General features: G+C 47.8%; 1 protein-coding gene across 1 annotated transcript; it reads left to right on the top strand.

Moving 5' to 3' along the window:
- Positions 1-1312: 1312 nt before the first annotated feature.
- Positions 1313-12313, top strand: LOC129482528 (golgin subfamily A member 8S-like). Its single transcript, XM_055278488.2, has 19 exons — positions 1313-1495; positions 3177-3296; positions 4194-4253; positions 4435-4485; positions 5335-5373; positions 5636-5683; positions 5772-5856; positions 5952-6045; positions 7070-7181; positions 7289-7396; positions 7592-7670; positions 8047-8258; positions 8514-8585; positions 10146-10221; positions 10652-10743; positions 11313-11413; positions 11496-11596; positions 11692-11847; positions 11933-12313. Exons 1-19 carry the CDS (start codon positions 1412-1414, stop codon positions 12106-12108), a joined length of 1866 nt encoding a protein of 621 aa, XP_055134463.2. The 5' UTR covers positions 1313-1411; the 3' UTR covers positions 12109-12313.
- Positions 12314-17299: the final 4986 nt, after the last annotated feature.

Genomic DNA, 17299 nt, shown 5'->3' with positions numbered 1-17299 from the left:
TCACCAGGTCCAGGGTAGGGCCTGAGAATTTGCACTTACAGAAAGTTCTCAGGTGCTGCTGATGCTGCTAGTCCAGAGACTACATTACTGAGAACCACTCTTGTCTACTAACTGTAAATTGTAGAACTCTAAACAAAAGCTTAGTTTGGTCTGGGATAAGAAGCACACACAGGTTATGGAGCAAATCATGAAAGATTCAACCCTTGATCCCAGCCTCATGTGAAATACAGGTAACAAGCAGTACACAGTGACATAACACAATTCTTGGTTTTCATGATTGCAAGTCATAGCCAAGTATCAAGTGAGAAATTCAGTGTCATTTGCAAGGCTTAGAGAAGCCAAGTGATTCTAGAAAAATGGACCTTGTATTTGTTTTAAATTGGTAAAGAGCTTTGAGTGCTTATTAAATTGAAAACTTTTAAAATTTACTTTGTATTTTATTTTACTTCTGTTGAGATGGAGTCTCGCTCTGTCACCCAGGCTGGAGTGCAGTGGTGTGAGCTTGGCTCACTGCAACCTCCATCTCCTGGGTTCAAGTGATTCTCCTGCCTCAGCCTCCCGAATAGCTGGGATTACAGGCACCCACCACCATGCCTGGCTAGTTTTTGTATTTTTAGTAGAGATGGGGTTTCACTCTGTTGGCCAGGCTGGTCTTGAACTCCTGACCTCAGGTCATCCACCCACCTTGGGCTCCCAAAGTGCTGGGATTACAGGGGTGAGCCACTGCACCCACCCCAAAATCTTTGTGTTTTTACAGATATTAGACATGTTTCTTGTTTAAGAAAAAAAATCTTAACAATAACATAGGAGAATAAGTTAAACGTTTTTCCAAAAAAGAGAATCATTGTGATTATTTTATCTTATTGGAATGTTCGATAATATAGTCTGCTTCATAAATCATCAAGCATGCTGTGGATTTTCCATTTTTATAGGATCTGTATCTCAGTTAAGGTAGTACTGGTAACTTTTTTACTATATTTGAAGATGAAAACCATAGGCCAAAATCATAGACTTTGCATAGAAGCTGGGTAATGAAGACAGCTCTGGAGGAACACATAGATACACATACACAGAAACACACACACACATATACATATATATAAAGTATACACACATAACATTTTAAAAAATTTTAAAGCAAAAGCTGGCCCCTCCTCTCTCACAGAGTGGGCAGGGCAGTGGTTGCATGGGCAGCTTTCCTTGTGAGCCACAGGTCCCTCTGGACTCACTGGGGCCCAGCCACACCCCCTTTCCCTTTCATCTTTGTCATTGACCAATGGGCTTGGAGCATTAAGGCCACACCCCTATTCTGCATTCTACTGGGGCCCTGGTTACGCCACCTCTGGCTCAGTCACACAGCTGCCTGGTAGGTGACTGGAGGCGTTGATTAGTGCTTGCTGGGATTTTGCTGATGTGGCCCCAACCCTACATCCCTACCCACCCCACGATGGCAGAAGAAACTCGACAGAGCAAATTGGCTGTAGCCAAGACAAAGGTAAAAACGCACCAGGTCATCACCCCTCAACCCAGCCACAGATCCCCTCCGATGACAAGCCCACTGCCAGAATCCATACCACTCCTGAAGCACACTGGACTGGGCCCCCCAACCCTGGTACCTCTGGGCTCCACCCACCAAAGTCTTCTCAGCCCTGCCCCTTAAGCAAGCAGCCCAGTCCCTGCCCTTGCCAGTCACCCCAGGGTGACTTTGGGTGGGTGACTCCTGGGGATTCCTGCTCCATTACTGGGCCCTCACCTTCTGCTGCCCCAAACTCGACCTCCCTGGTCTCTTTGGGCTCACGTCTCCAAGGACCTCAGTCCCCCAAGCCCCAGGCCCCGCCCACGCCAGTCATCCCTGTGTGACTTTGGGCTGGTGACTCCTGGAGCTCCCTGCTGCAGACTCTGCCCTCCCCTCCTGCTGCCTCAAGGTGGGCCTCCCTGGGCTCTTTGTGCTGGCATCTCCAAGGAACTGGGTCCCAATCCTGTGTTTCCCTCCCCCATTGTGGAGCAGCAACTCGGACATTGTGCTGATGTGGTCCCTCCCCCCAACCAGGAGGAGTGGAATGTAGTGATGTCACAATCCACCTAGGAGCTGTCATTACTGCAAGACCAGCCTTTGATCTTATGATCCAGTCCCCTAAGCATTGTCACCCCATTTCTGATTGCTCTGGTCACAGCACAAATTTCCAGCTGCAAAGGGAATGGAGATTATGGGACCTAGGAGCAAGAGGTTTCAGGCTGCCTTACTACCTTAACATAGACATTGACAGTGGGAAAAGCCTACACTTCCCCCATGAGCTCAAAACATTGACAGTGTCTCTGGGTGGCAATGGGAGAATGGGTTTGGTTTGGTTTTCTCCCAGGCTTCTACTTTCCAGAGAGATTTCAACATTTTTTTCTCAGTTCTCCATCTCATATTCTAATTCTCCATGGTTCTGGGACCAGACTGCCCTTCAGTCAGTGGTCTCTGAAGTGAGATTTGCTCATCTTCTGTGGAATAGATCTTGGGAAACTGAACTTGACAGCTTGAATCTTCCTCATATTATCTCAACCTTGGGTACTTTGAGTGCCACAGGATAAATGTGGGACATCTTTCTGAAGCATCAGTTTCCCTTGATTCTCTTGAGATCAAGAGAAAAAACATGAATGTACTTAGGGATGACAGTCACATAGGTTTCTAAGAGTATACCAGACTTCTCTCTGAAATGAGACTTGGTTTGTCCTCTTTCTGATAAATTCCCAGATTTAACAAAAAGGCTGCCTTCTGCCATGAGGACACATTGATATAAAAGTTTGAGAGGTACTGGTGCACTTCTTCACACTAACAGATGTGTGAGAATGTCTGACTCTAAACCACACGGCATACAGTTCCTGCCTACTTAATGTTTACTTTTCTACCTCTGCCTCTGGTTTTGGCCCCTGGCAGCTGCTGATTCTTGGCAAAACCTCAGAGCTTGGAGTCAGAAGACTGAGTTTCAAAGTCCCAGTATCGCCTTTTTCTTTTTCTAGCCATGATATCAATCCTTCTCAGTCACTAAATGATTGTGACAACATCTTGTACTGTTGTTGGTGTCATTAAATCAGATGGTGTATAAGAGTATTTTGTAAAAACTGTAAAGGAGGATGTGGCTGTAGGGGCTGACAGTTCTCATGAGTATTACTGCTCTTCTTTCCCACAGTTTAAAAAATATTGGCAGAAAAACAACCCTAGAGTTACAGCAGGAGCGAAGAGGAACAGGAAAACAAATGGCAGTATCCCTGAGACAGCCACTTCTTGTGGTTGCCAGTCACCTGGGGATGTGAGTCTTGGCTGGCCAGGTTCCTGGGGACAGGGGTCCAAGGGGCAGTAGAGGGTAATTGTTAAAATTGTGGGTGGACTGTTGGGTACTGGTTAAGAATTCTGGGTTTGGCCAGGTGTGGTGGCTCACGCCTGTAATCCCAGCACTTTGGGAGACCAAGGCAGGCAGCTCACGAGGTCAGGAGATTGAGACCATCCTGGCTAACATGGTGAAACCCCGTCTGTACTAAAAAATACAAAGAAATTTGCCAGGCATGGTGGCGGGCACCTGTAGTCCCAGCTACTCGGGAAGCTGAGGCAGGAGAATGGTGTGAACATCGGAGGCAGAGCTTGCAGTGAGCCGAGATTGTGCCACTGCACTCCAGCCTGGGAGACAGAGCGAGACTCTGTCTCAAAAAAAAAAAAAAAAGAAAAGAATTCTGGGTTTAAATCCTGCCTCTCCATCTGGGAGCGATATGATTTATGGCAAGTTGCTTGAGCTCTTTGGGCCTCTCTTTTTACATCTGTATCACAGAGGTGGTATTGTTTGACTTCCATTTGTGAAGTTTAAATGAGATTTGTTATTGCTGATTTTATGTTAATCCCTAGTACATAGTACATGGCCTGCTGTAAACACCCAGGACACCCAGCATTACTGTTTGATTTTCCTCATCCCCAGTCTCAAGGGGAAGCCAGGACAATGAGAACAGTCACTTGCCATCAGGACTCATTGAAAGGGCCCCCAGGTGGGATGGTGGGGAGATAAGAATCATGAGAGAAGTTGGCACAGAGTTATGGGACAAAGGTCCAAGATAGGCAGAAAAGAAAATGTTGCCAGTTGATGGGGAAGAAAGGAATTCAGAGGGCTCAGACACTGAGGGGGACAGAACATCTCCATATGCACTCTCATGTCTTGTAGTCAGCAACAGGTTTCCACGGGGAGGGCCCTACATCATCGGCTACCCTGAAGGATCTGGAGGTAAGAGGCTCTGGGTGGAGGTGCGGTGACCCTGCAGACCACTCCTCCAACCTCCTCACACAGAGGGAACTGGGTGCTCCTCTGCCAGCTGAGACAGCCCACACACCCCAGCCCTAATGATTGTTCTCTCTACCTCTCCCCAAACTCCTGCTCCACCTCCTCCTCTCTGCATGCGCCTCAGAGCCCGTGCCAAGAAGAAATCAATCAACTGAAGAACACCATCAAATCTTTGGTAAGAGTTCAGTGGGGTCCCCTGATTCTATGCTGCCAATCCTGGGCTGGTTTCCCCTTAGTGCCCTGAAGAAAGAGCTGGGGGCCCCTGGTGCCAAGGGTAAATAGGGAGCTGGGGTGCCCAGGCCTCACCTGGAGGGACCCCAGAGCATGCAGCATGGCTTTTCTTTTGCTTCCCTCTTTGCCGACTCTCTCCTCTCCATACCTCCCTTCTCGAGTCCTTGCTACACACGCCCTGGGGTTGTTGCCTCTTGGGGAATTGCTAGCCTGACTGGTTGTCAGGGGCCCTGTATTTCTGCTGTGACTCAGTCCCTAATTTGATCTTCGATTCTGGACAAGCCACCTCTCCTTTTTGGGCTTGTGTTTCCCGAGGAGGTAGTGAGTATCAGAGGTCTCTGTTAGCTCTGAGAGTCCAAAATTTAAAGGCCCCCTAGAATGGAAACCTCAGGGCCAAGGGCTCTGTCTGTCCGTTTCCATCCTATATCTGCTGTGAAGAACCGTACCTGGCCCATATGTGCTCATTAAATGTTTATTGAATGAACACACTTTTTTAAATCACAAGCTGCCAGAAGAAGGGGCCTTTCTCAAACTCCATCTCTGGAGGTTTATGTTACTGTCCTCTCAAGAGAGTCCTGATTCAGACTTTGAGTTCTGTGGCTGTGGGCAAAAACCAACAGACCCAAATCCTCTGTCCTTGGGAGCTTGAGGAGAGTTTACCTGTTCATGTTCCCATTATGTCTGAGAACTTTGCCTTTAAAATCCATTCCTGGCCCCTGCCTACCGCTTCCTGGTCTGGGGAATAGAGTTGAGGGGGCCGCCCTCCATCACCTTAATTTGACTCTCCCCACAGAAACAACAGAATAAAGAATTGGAACATCAACTGGAAGAAGTAACGTGATTTCCTTTCCTCGCGACATGACTGCTGGGTTTGGGGGGAACTCAGACATAGAGGCCTCAGTCTCATCTCACCCACTCCCAGCCTGGGGAAGAAGGCTCACTCCTCACATTCCACCCCATCCCCACAGGGCCTCTCATAACCTGGTCCCATGGGTGGTCCTGTCCTGGGGCATTGGTGGCATTCTGGGGGCATGTCTCTTGCTGTGCCATCTCTGCCTCCCCCTGGTAAGAGCTCAGTCTTCCTCTTCCTATAGGAAAAGAAAGAAAACAACAGGAGACACAAAGCCGAAAGGGGCCTAGAAGTGAGTGGAGGGTGTGAAGTTTCCTCCTGTCCTCCCGAGAATGTTTCTTTCCTTCTCTTTCAGCACTTGCTTGGTTTTTCTCCCAAAGGTTCAAATCCACGTATTGAACGTAGAAAAAGAGAAATTACATGCAGACCTGTGTCGCACAAAAAGTCTTCTCAGACACTTTGAAGGTAGGAATCTGGGCACCCTGTCATCCTGCAACCTGGCACTTTGACAGGTTTTCAGGGGGAGTCCTTTGAGCCCCATCTCAACTCTCTCATTGCAGAAGAGTCCAAGGATCTGGCAGGCCACCTGCAATGTTCATTTCAGTGCATAGAAGAGTTGGAGCGGGCTCTCTCTGCTGTGGCCACCACACAGAAGTGTATCAGTGTGAGTTCAACCACTTGCCCTGTCCCCTGGGTGCCCGGCTTCACAGATGGAGGAGTGAGCCTAAAGGTCCCTTCTGCAGGATGGAGTGTCCTGCCCGGAAGGCAGCATGGCCATTTCTCCCTGCTTTTGTTTATGGTTGTTAGAGGCAGCATGGGGCTGAGTCAGCTGCCGTGGGTGAGTTGGGGGGCACTGTGGGGAGTGAGCACTGGACACAGAGCTTGGAGGCCAGGTGCCTGCCCTGCCCTTACCTGGCTGTGGTCTTGGGCAAGTCCTAGGTGGAGTATTGGGTACTTGCACTGTGAAGGTACAGAAGAGTACCTTTAGTGTGTTACCATTTCTGTAGAGAGGGGAAATGCGTGTGTGTGCGCCTGTTTGTGTACATACTATGATAATAGACATAAAACATGTCTGAGAGAGTTCATAAAAAATTCAGGAGAGAGCAACAGGGTGGCTGAGAGATACTTCCTTTCTGTACCTTCTGAGTTTTGGACTATGCGAATGTATCATCGTTTCAAAAAGTGAACAAAAGATTAATTTTCCCCTTCCTATCTGTGCCCCCAGCCCCAGCAAGAAAAATGGGCTTACAGAATCAGATAGAACTGGGTGTTCAAATCCCAGCTCTGCCTAAGTGATCTTAGGCAAGCACTTAACCTCAAATACTCCATGTTTTTTCATCTACACAATAGAGGTGATCATAGTAACTGTCTCCTATGGTGGTTGCGAGGATTAAATGGGATTGCTAGCATCATACCTGGTGAAGCACTCCATAAACGTTCAAACAGTGGTAATAATAATAATATTAATAATAGCAATATTATCTGATCTCTCTGGGCCTCTGTTAGCCAGCTGTAAATTCAGTCTCTTTCCCTGTCCCTTCCAACTTTTCTGAGTTCTTTTCAAATCCAGACCACGGGCTTGGAAATGCCTTGATCTTTACTGACCGAGTTGTTTATTGAGCCTAGCCCTGGCCCTTTTAAGGGGCACTGTGTGGAATGTCCTGGGCTCCCCAGATAGAAACTTCTCACTCTTCACCATCCAGTTCTCGAGCCGCAGTAGAGAACTTAGCCGGTGGCGCTTACAGCAGTCCAAAGAGGAGAAGGCACGGCTGAAAACACAGCTAACACGGGTGAGGTTTTGCAGAGGGAGGGATGTGGAAGGAAGATGACCCCAGGTAGCCAGGAGCAGGTGAGGACCAGTGACAGCCCTTCCTAACTTCTCTGCCCATTCTTGCAGTTGAAGGAGTTGCTGACCAAAGTCCAATTAGAACGAGATCAATATGCTCATCAAATAGAAGGAGAGAGGGACAGGTGGCAGCAGAGGGTAAGAAAAATGTCGCAAGAGGTGAGATCTGACCCTTCAGACATCCCACCTTAGATAGGTCACTGGATCTTTCTGGGCATCTGTAAAATGAGAATAGTACAGCCAGAGGTGGTCATGGGTCTGGGCTTTGTGGAAGTGGGGGCAGAGAGGGAGATGGGAGCCTGCCCAGCCACCAGCCCCTCTCTCCAGGGCCCTTTCCCCCTGTGCTTTTGGCAGATTGACATATTGAAGAACGAAAAAAGGCGTTATATGCATCAGGTAGAGGAGCTGGAGTCCAAACTCAAAAATGAGATGGGTAAGATGGGGCTGGCATGACCTGGGAGCAGGACTGGCATCAGAGGGCTGTGGGGGTGGCTTAGAATGCCCTAGGGAGGTGGGTGGATGGAAGGGAGAGGGAGGCAGAGGGAAAGAGGTCTGTGCCAGGAGACGGCAAGTCTTGTCATCTCCATGAGCCTCAGTGTCCCTATCAGCAAAGGGGGCCCATTGTCAGCAACCCACAGTTCTCTCTATCTGAAAGTGGCTTTGAAGACTGGCTACCATCTGGGTGCAAGGAATCATTAGCAGCGAGGCCAAGTTTGGGGAGCCTGAGAGGAGCTGTGCACCAAGAGGAGGGTTTTTGTTTTGTTTTGTTTGAGAATCCAGAGGCCCTTGTTGTCTGCTTCCTTTCTCAGCCGAACCCCTGCCCCGAGAGCTCCCAGCAGTGCCCTCTGAGGTGGAGCTGCAGCACCTGAGGAAGCAACTCGAGAGAGTGGCAGGAGAGCTCCAGGCCCAGGTCGAAAAGAATCATCGCATAAGTCTCCTGAACCGGGTCCAAGAAGAGAGGCTTCGAGAGCTGGAGGAGAGGCTTCAGCAGCTGGCCAAGCCACAGAACGTCTTTGAGGAGCTGGTGCGTTGCCCCAGCTGGGGAGCGTGCCCTCCTCCCTAGCCCTCCGGGCCTTTGTTTCCCCACCTCTAAAATGGGGCAGTGTAGCCCTCACGTGAAATGTTACTTCTAAAGGCACCTGTGAACCAGGTGGCTGTAGGAGAGAGGGGATGATTTTTCTAACCTGCCTCCACCCTTCCTGGTGCCATGGGAGGCAGACACCAAGTTCTGGGGTCCCCAGCTGCAGTGGGTGGCTGCTGATTGCTTCTCTCTGTCCTGAACAATGAGAACAAGAGTGCACTGCAGTTGCAGCAGCAAGTAAAGGAGCTACAGGAGAAGCTGGATGAGGTGAAGGAGACGGAAACCTCCACCCCATCCAAGAAGGGCTGGGAGGCGGGCACTAGCCTCTGGGGAGGGGAAGTGCCAGGCAAGAGGCAGCTCCAGCCTGGGGGCTGGTGACCACAGCACCCCCCAGGGCAGTCCTGTGGCTGTTTCTTGCTTCCTGCCCTCTGACTTTTAGAGGTGGGTAGCCCTGGGCTCCTCCCAGGTCTGGACATCATCATCCCAGCTAGAGGCATGGAGCCCCCCAATCAAAGGGGAAGAGACAGTGATATAACAGGCTCCTTATGCCAGGCACTGTGGCTCACGCCTATAATCCCAGCACTTTGGGAGGCTGAGGCAGGAGAATCACTTGAGGTCGGGAGTTTGAGATCAGCCTGGCCAATGTGGTAAAACCTCATCTCTACTAAAATTACAAAAAAAAAAAAAAAAAATTAGCGGGACATGGTGCACGTGCCTGTAATTCCACCTACTCAGGAGGCTGAGGCACGAGAATTGCTTCAACCCAGGAGGTGGAGGTTGCAGTGAGATGAGATTGCACCACTGCACTCCAGCCTGGGCGACAGAGTGACACTTTTGTCTCAAAACAAAAGACTCCTTAGATTAAAACTGGATTCCAGCCTCGGTTCCACTGGTCACCATTCAAGTACTTTGCATCTCTAAGTCTCTGTTTCTTTTTTTTTTTCTTTTTTTGAGAAGGAGTCTCGCTTTATCGCCCAGGCTGGAGTGCAGTGGCGCAATCTAGGCTCACTGCAAGCTCCGCCTCCCGGGTTCACGCCATTCTCTTGCCTCAGCCTCTCCGAGTAGCTGGGACTACAGGCGCCCGCCACCACGCCCGGCTATTTTTTTTTTTTTTTTTTTTTGTATTTTTAGTAGAGACGGGGTTTCACCGTGGTCTCGAACTCCTGACCTTGTGATCCGCCCGCCTCGGCCTCCCAAAGTGCTGGGATTACAAGCGTGAGCCACCGCGCCCAGCCAGTCTCTGTTTCTTTAACTTCACAAGGAAGTTAGCATTTTCCTTACAGAGGTGCTGAGGATTAAATGAGAAGAGGGTATGAGATTTGAGGCTGGGGAAGGAGGCATGGGGTTCTAGGAAAGCGAGGCAGTCACTTAGGCCTGGAGTAAGGAGACAGGGGCCTGGGCAGCCGACAGAGCCCCCACAGTGCCCTCACTACCCTATTAATGGGCCCAGAATCTGGAAACCAGCAACCACGTGCCCGCAAACCCAGGGTCTTCCTGCAGGTGGGGCTGAAGAGCCAAGAGGCTCAGAGTCTGCAGCAGCAGCCAGACCATTACCTGGGTCACCTGCAGCAGTACGTGGCCACCTATCAGCAGCAGGTGGCCACCTATCAGCAGCTGACCTCTGAGAAGGAGGTGCTGCACAGGCAGTGATTGCAGCAGACCCAGCTAATGAACCAGCTGCAGCAGCAGGAAGCTTGGGGCAAAGCGGTGGCCGAGATGGCCCGCCAAAAGTTGCAGGAGACCCAGGGGAGGGAGCTGCGAGGATGGGGCCGTGAGGGGGATGACCTGGCAAACTCCATCCCTTCTCACTCTTTCCTGGCCCCTTAGGAGCGCCTGGAAGCTGCCAGCCAGCAGAACCAGCAGCTAACAGCCCAGTTGGGCCTCATGGCTCTCCCTGGGGAAGGTACGGGAGACCGCTCAGAGGAAGAGGAGAGAGCCCCAGGAGGAAGGGGGACTGTTAGCAGCATAGGATTGAGGAGTTGGAAGAGACCTTTAGAACAGCTGGTCATTATGCCCACGGGGTGCCTGCACTAAGTTCGGCATCAGTGTGGTGACCTCCTGTGAGCAGGGGGCCACCAAGTTGCCTAAGGATGGCTGAACTGGCCCAGGTCAGAAAGGCAGCAGGTCAGAACTCCCACATCGACCAGTAGTGGGAGTGTGCCTGGGCGGAATAGCAAGATCTTGATTCTTAAAAGTAAAAATAAAGAACAGCAGCTCATTCCTCTCTGGGGAGGGGCTGGCTCAGGGTTACACAGTGAGGGTGGAGGTAGAGGTGGGCCCACGGTACCTCCCTTGTTGGGTTGTCTGAGGACCCCTCTGGCCACCCCCCACAGGATATGGAGGACAACATCTGGGCAGTGAGGGGGAGGAGGCACCTCGGCCCATGCCGAGCGTCCCAGAGGACCTGGAGAGCTGGGAGGCCACGGTGAGCCTGACTCCCCCTGCATCCATTTTGCCACCTTCCTCTGTGGTCCCTCCAAGACCCCATTTATGCTCTTAACTTCCCTGCCTTCTGATTTCTCTGGACCCTCACCCCTTCCGAGAGCCAGTGGTCAGACACCATTTCACCTGTGACGAACAGGTGCGCTCTCTGAGGCCCCAAGGGAAGGGGCTGCGCTGCACCTCTCTGCCCCATTTCTTCTGTGTATGCCCCTACAAGAATGCTCACGTCTTGCCCTCAGGTGGCATTTTTCAAGTCCGCTGGAGCCAGTGCCCAGGAGAAGCAGGCACGGTTACGAAATCAGGTGAAAGAGCAGAGGGTGTGCTGCCAGCGCCTGGCTCACCTGGTGGCCTCGGCCCAGAAGGAGCCAGAGGCAGTTGTCCCAGCCCCAGAGACTGGGGGCGAGTCTGTGAGTGGGGAGACCCACCGGGCCCTGCAGGAAGTCATGGAGAAGCTGGCCCACGCCAGGACTCACCTCCGCCTTCTCCATGACTTGAAAATGCCACCTGATGGCAGGTCACTGCCGAGATGTGACCACAATATTTTGGCTCCAGGGCAGCTTTATGGACCATCCGGAGGAGAAGGCAGACCTGAGTGAGCTGGTGAAGAAACAAGAAATACGATTCATCCAGTACTGGCGAGAGAGATGCCATCAGTGAGTGGGAGGCCGGGGTATGGCACGGGGAGCTGCAGGGCCGTCAGAGAGGCCCCAGTGTCTGAGCCCTGTCCTCCCGCAGGAAAACCCATCACCTTTTAACAGAGCCAGGGGGCCATGCCAAAGATGCGGCACTGGGAGGAGGAGATCATGAGGCTGGCCCAGGACAGGGAGGAGATGAAGGTAGGGTGTGCAACAACTCTGTGGGGGTGTGGGTGTGGGTGGGTGTGAGGGTGGGCGCAGGCAGTGGCATGACAGCTGAGCAGCCCTCCCGCCAGGTGAAGCTGCTGGAGCTGCAGCAGATGGTATCGGGGCCTGTGGCGACAACAACAATGGGCACAGAAAATTCCTGGCCGCTGCCCAGAACCCTGCTGATGAGCCCGGTCCAGGAGCCCCAGCCCCCCAGGAGCTTGGGGCTGCAGACAAGCATGGTGGTGAGTAGAGCCCTCAGGCGGGGTGGGCAGGCAGGAAGAGGGGGGCTCCCACTGTGCTCAGATCCCTGCCTCCCTCTCTCCAAAGATCTTTGTGAGGTGAGACTCACCTCCTCTGCGCAAGGAGAGGCCAGGAAGGGTCCTCCCCATGACAACCCTACTGCACAGCCGATCGTGCGGGACCACCAGGAGCACCCAGGCTTGGGCAGCATTGGCTGTCTTCCATTCTTTTGCTGGGCTTGGCTGCCGAGAAGAAGGAGATAAACATCATCGTCATCAAAGAGCTGGCCAAGAAATTTTTAAATAAGAAACCAAGCTTTGGGGTTAATCTCCTACACAATTCATTTAGTTCATTTGAATGTTAGAGCCACTCATGATTATTTGTGTTTCTAATTTATAGTTTAAGTTTATTTGTAAAAAGTTAAAAGAGAGTGGGTCTCTGTGGCTTTCACTGATGTTCACTCTGGCATCCTTTAGTATTTTTCTTTTTTAATTTCATAATTGTAGGTCATTAGCATGCATATCGAGTTTGCCCTTATGTGGTGGGAGTTCAAACACGCAAAGACCCACTCTTTGCACAAAACTGTTCTCGTTGGTTTGGAATAGGCTGCCATGCTTTTTTAATGTTATTGTGGTATGTATATTCATTACAGAATTGAGATAAAATTTGCCTATGTTCTGCTAGTGTTTGATCTAATCTTAATCACAGTGAGCTCTTCATTAGCTCAATATGTGGTTTGCCCCCAAGTGTGCACTGTTTATTACTTTGTAATATGCCACTATGAATACTGACATTTAGAGTTGTTTAAAGGCCCAGAACTGGAAACAGCCTTTCCTCCATTTTCTGTGTATTGGTGATGGGAGTCATAACCTTTTGGGGGAGCTTTTTAAATCTCACAGAAGAGGAAAGTGGCCTGCTCTGGCAGGTATGTGCAGGATAGAGTGTGTTTCATCTGTTCCGGTGCCAAGAATTAGCGCTGTACTATCGTAGTTCCCTTTGGATTTGTATGTGCTCTGGGCTCATGAAGATATTGCATCATAAGCTGCAGCAGTTGTACTCTTTTTCAAAGACCTAAAAAGGGATGATTTCTGAGGAATGAAAGGCTCCCATCATTGACTGTGGATGTGGAAAACCTTTCCTAGCTTAGAGCATTTGTATCTATAATACGTTTTAAAGTCAGAGTTCATGTTACCTGTTTTAATCACATGACTACATGCCTCAGTACACAAAAGGGCACTGGTTGGCATTCTTCTTAATGTATTTAGTGAAGATCATAAGAAATCCTTTACGAGTTCAAATGTCCCTGGAACAGGCATACAGGCTCTAGCCAAGAATGAATTAGAGTGAAGGAAAGCTGTGTGACGCCTGGCATTCCTCTCTGTTCACGGAGCTTCTTTGAGGCCTGAAGATTGATTTTTACCATCTAGACCTCCCTGGTTAATACCTATTCTTCAACCACCTTGGTTACTCTGACATAGGAATTTACTTCTTTTCCTTGAATGGAATACACTTTTAAAAATAATAAGAAACATTATTATAAACTAATACATGTGAGAGTACTTGTTGAAACAAAAAGGAGTTTTAGTAGACAGTATTATACCATCTTTGAAAATCAAGGAGAAGTTTATGCAACTTAAAATGTTTACAGACTTCAGTGCAATCCACTGTTTGTGAATGTCAATGTATTATCAGGAAACGTGTCTATACAATCACACAGTTATATTTTCTCACAAACTTCTTTACAAAGAGTGAAATATGTTTTTGTGCCTCTCAGTTTCAGTTAGGGACATATTTTGTGCAATATTTATGTGATTGTGCCTATGCGTAATGAATGAATGCATTTCAGTCATATATTGCCTAAATCATAACTTGATGATGCTTGGGAAAGACTCAACAGTTCAAACTTCATGAAGTTCTAATGTCTGTGTTCCAGAACACATCACATTATTAGGATGTAGGGAGATATGTATGTGTGCTCCCTACATCCTAATAATGTGGGGTGGGGATTTCTAGTTACTAGACCGTCTCCATATTTAGCATTTGGCATCCTCCTGATACTTCTATGACATTAACAGGAGAGCAACAATATGATTTAACCAATGGAATAACATTTTCCGGCATTCACTGAAAGAGGGCAAATACTCGGTCCTTGTGACTTCAACTGACTCTTCCAAATTGTATGAATATATCAATGTATTAGATAAACCCAGTTTCAGAATTATAAAGAAAAAATGCTAGACCAAATAATGCAGCTAATTAACAGTGGTACGATTTCTAGCCCGTGGGTTTAAAATGCACTTAAAGTCCTGTTCTTGCCTTTTATTTTCTGAACTTGCCGCTTTTGCATTCTTTGAGTTCAGTTTAAAGACAGTTACTTTAAGAGCACTTTAAACCCTCGGGCTAGAAATCGGACCGCTGTTCATTAGCCACATTATTTGGTCTAACGTTTTTTCTTTTATCATTCTGAAACTGGGTTTATCTAATACATTGATAAATTATTTCAAAGGTACTTTTATCGTTGAAATCACTTCACTTTTACCCTGATAAATATCAATGACCAGGAATGACCTTCAGATAGCGTTTAGCATCTGTAACCAATCTGACAATAATGTGTTCATCAGGTGCCTATGGATTAAATCACACACTGGCATATTTAAGCTGAAAGTCAGTCTGGAAAATAAATTTACTGTATTAACAGAAATACCACTCTTTGTGTAGATATTTGTTGTATATTTAAGAAAAAGCTAAAAAGAATGGAAATCGTATGACAATAACCGAAGTCTTTCTTCAAAGTGCATGCCGTCTTTTGCGATACCTCATTCAGCCAAGTATTTGTGCTCTTCCTCATTCAGTATAAGGCAGCTTTCAATTTGCTTAGAAGGCAACATTGGAAGGTCAGGGTTCATCAGAAACAGAATTTTAAAATGTGAGTTCAACTCAATAAATTTGAATTTCTTTAGGAAGAATCAAATCACCTATTTAAAGATTGCAGTATATAATAATCATTTTTAAAGTATTGGATTAAATCTGATAGGTTTTCCAGAAATGAACAAAAATCAGCTCTGAAACCAAAGCTGATTTTCAGAAAATTTGAAAATGTAAATCAGCCCTATCTATAATATAGTTTCTCTAAAACTTTATCTGAGTCATTTCAAAATAACTATTAAACAATGTAACTGCTATCTTAATATTCTGAAATAAGTTAAAACATTTTAAAATACGAATACTGTAAAGGAAATAAATGGTGGGAAGGAAAAGGAGAGAAATGCCAATTCCAGTCCAAAGCTTTATTTGCCAAGTTTTCTTAGAATGAATTTTACCAGTTTATGAATTCTTGTAAACAGAATGTAAAATGGAAATACTGAAAGACTTTTGCCTAGAGTGCCATTATTGACTGCTGGTGTGATGCTACTGTAATGTAATAAATTATTAAGTTGTTGCAAACTGCTGTTTTTGCCTTAAAATTTTATTCTGCGTGTCTTGAAAAATATAGTATTAAAAGTATTGATACTGTGCAAATGCTGGGCATGCTTCGCATGAGATAATCTGTTTCATTTTTACAAAATTGTAATATAACTATGCAAGTGTTTATTAAAATAACACAAAATAAAAAAGTTATGGGATTAAAAAAGGCATGGGGTGAAAAAGTTATGGGATAAAAAATGTAAAAAGTTGTGGCAAAAAATCTTGTGACCAAAAAGTGGAAAATGTTTTATGAAAAGTTACCAAAAAAAGTTTTGAAAAATAAGTTATGGGATTAAAAAAAGAAAGTCGTGGGATAAAAATAAAAATAAAAATTAAAAGCAGGCCCCTGTCACCAAGCTTGGAGAAGTGGGGCTGGGGTCTCCACCACCACAATGTCCCTATCTCCCCTTCCCAGTCACTCCTTTACAATTAGGCTAGCAAGACAAGACCACTGTGTAATGGGGAAAGACAAACAGACCCTTTGCCACCTTGACCAGAGCTGAGTCCTTAAATTTCTGGATGATATTAATTGTTATTTAAGAGCCAGAGGCTGGTGGAGTTGGTTTGTTTGGAGGAGGCCCGGTGGCCTCCTTACTGTCATCATAGCAACTTTTCCCTCGGGGGGGCTCCAATCTTCTTTTTTTTTTTTTTTTTTTGAGACGGAGTCTCGCTCTGTCGCCCAGGCTGGAGTGCAGTGGCGCAATCTCGGCTCACTGCAAGCTCCGCCTCCTGGGTTCACGGCATTCTCCTGCCTCAGCCTCTCCGAGTAGCTGGGACTACAGGCGCCCGCCACCACGCCCGGCTAATTTTTTTGTATTTTTAGTAGAGACGGGGTTTCACCGTGGTCTCGATCTCCTGACCTCGTGATCCGCCCGCCTCGGCCTCCCAAAGTGCTGGGATTACAAGCGTGAGCCACCGCGCCCGGCCCAGGGGCTCCAATCTTCTTATTCAGAGAGGTAGGTGAGGCATGACAGTGGGGCTAACTGTGGACCAGGCGAGGGCACGGGCTGCTGGGGTGGCCCCCCTTCCTCGGTGTATATATTGTGTCTGTGTAAGGTTTTGTATATTCCAGAGGGTAGGGCCACCCCTGTATCATACCCAGCAGTGGTTGGAGGTGGCACATGGGGAGGAGGTTCTAATAATTATTTGTGGCTGGGAAACTTATTTATTGCTAGCATAGGACAGAGGAAGGAGGCAGGAATAGGGTCGTGGCTTCCCAGTGGTGTGATCACAGTTCACTGCAATCTCCAACTCTCAGGCTCAAGTGATCCTCCCACCTCAGCCTCCCAGGTAGCTGGGAGTATAAGCATGCACTACTATGCCTGGCTAATTTTTAAAATTTTGTAGAGAAAAAGTCTTGCTATGTTGCCCATGCTGGTCTTGAACTCCTGGCCTCAAGCAATTCTCCCATCTTGGCCTCCCAAAGCACTGGGATTACAGGCATGAGACATCGCTCCTGTCTGTTAGGTTTTTTCTTTATTACTGTTTTGTTGTTTCATTTTGTTTTGTTTTGTTTTGTTTTGTTTTTTGACAGAGTCTTGGTCTGTTGCCCAGGCTGGAGTGCAGTGGTGCGATCTCGGCTCACTGCACCCTCCACCTCCTGATTCAAGCAATTCTCATGCCTCAGTCTCTCGAGTACCTGGGGTTACAGGCATGAGCCATTGCACCTGTCTAATTTTTGAATTTTTAGTGGAGACAGAGTTTTGCCGTGTTGGCCAGATTGGTCTTGAACTCCTGGTCTCAAACAATCTGTCCTTCTCACCCTCCCAAAGTGCTGAGATTACAGGTGTGAGCCACTGCTCTTGGTTAAGATCCCATCTCTATCTAAATAAAAAAAGAAAATTCAGAATATGTGGAATACAGAACACCAAAGGCCAAAGTTATTTACCTCTCTGGGGTAATCTGTGTCAACAATTTGATATATTTCCCTTCAAGTTCATACTTGCTATGCATATACATACATACACACACATACGTTCACATATTCCC

Source organism: Symphalangus syndactylus, chromosome 5, assembly GCF_028878055.3.
Source record: "Symphalangus syndactylus isolate Jambi chromosome 5, NHGRI_mSymSyn1-v2.1_pri, whole genome shotgun sequence".
NCBI classification, from domain to species: Eukaryota; Metazoa; Chordata; class Mammalia; order Primates; family Hylobatidae; genus Symphalangus; species Symphalangus syndactylus.
This window is presented reverse-complemented; position numbering and strand designations above follow the sequence as displayed.

Bases quoted from the DNA above. Each gene is read 5' to 3' on its own strand.
- LOC129482528 (XM_055278488.2), top strand. From the start codon at position 1,412: ATGTGGCCCCAACCCTACATCCCTACCCACCCCACGATGGCAGAAGAA. The intron at 10,744-11,312 runs GTGAGCCTGACT...TTTTGGCTCCAG, and splicing joins TGGAGAGCTGGGAGGCCACG to GGCAGCTTTATGGACCATCC. The intron at 11,597-11,691 runs GTAGGGTGTGCA...CCCTCCCGCCAG, and splicing joins AGGACAGGGAGGAGATGAAG to GTGAAGCTGCTGGAGCTGCA.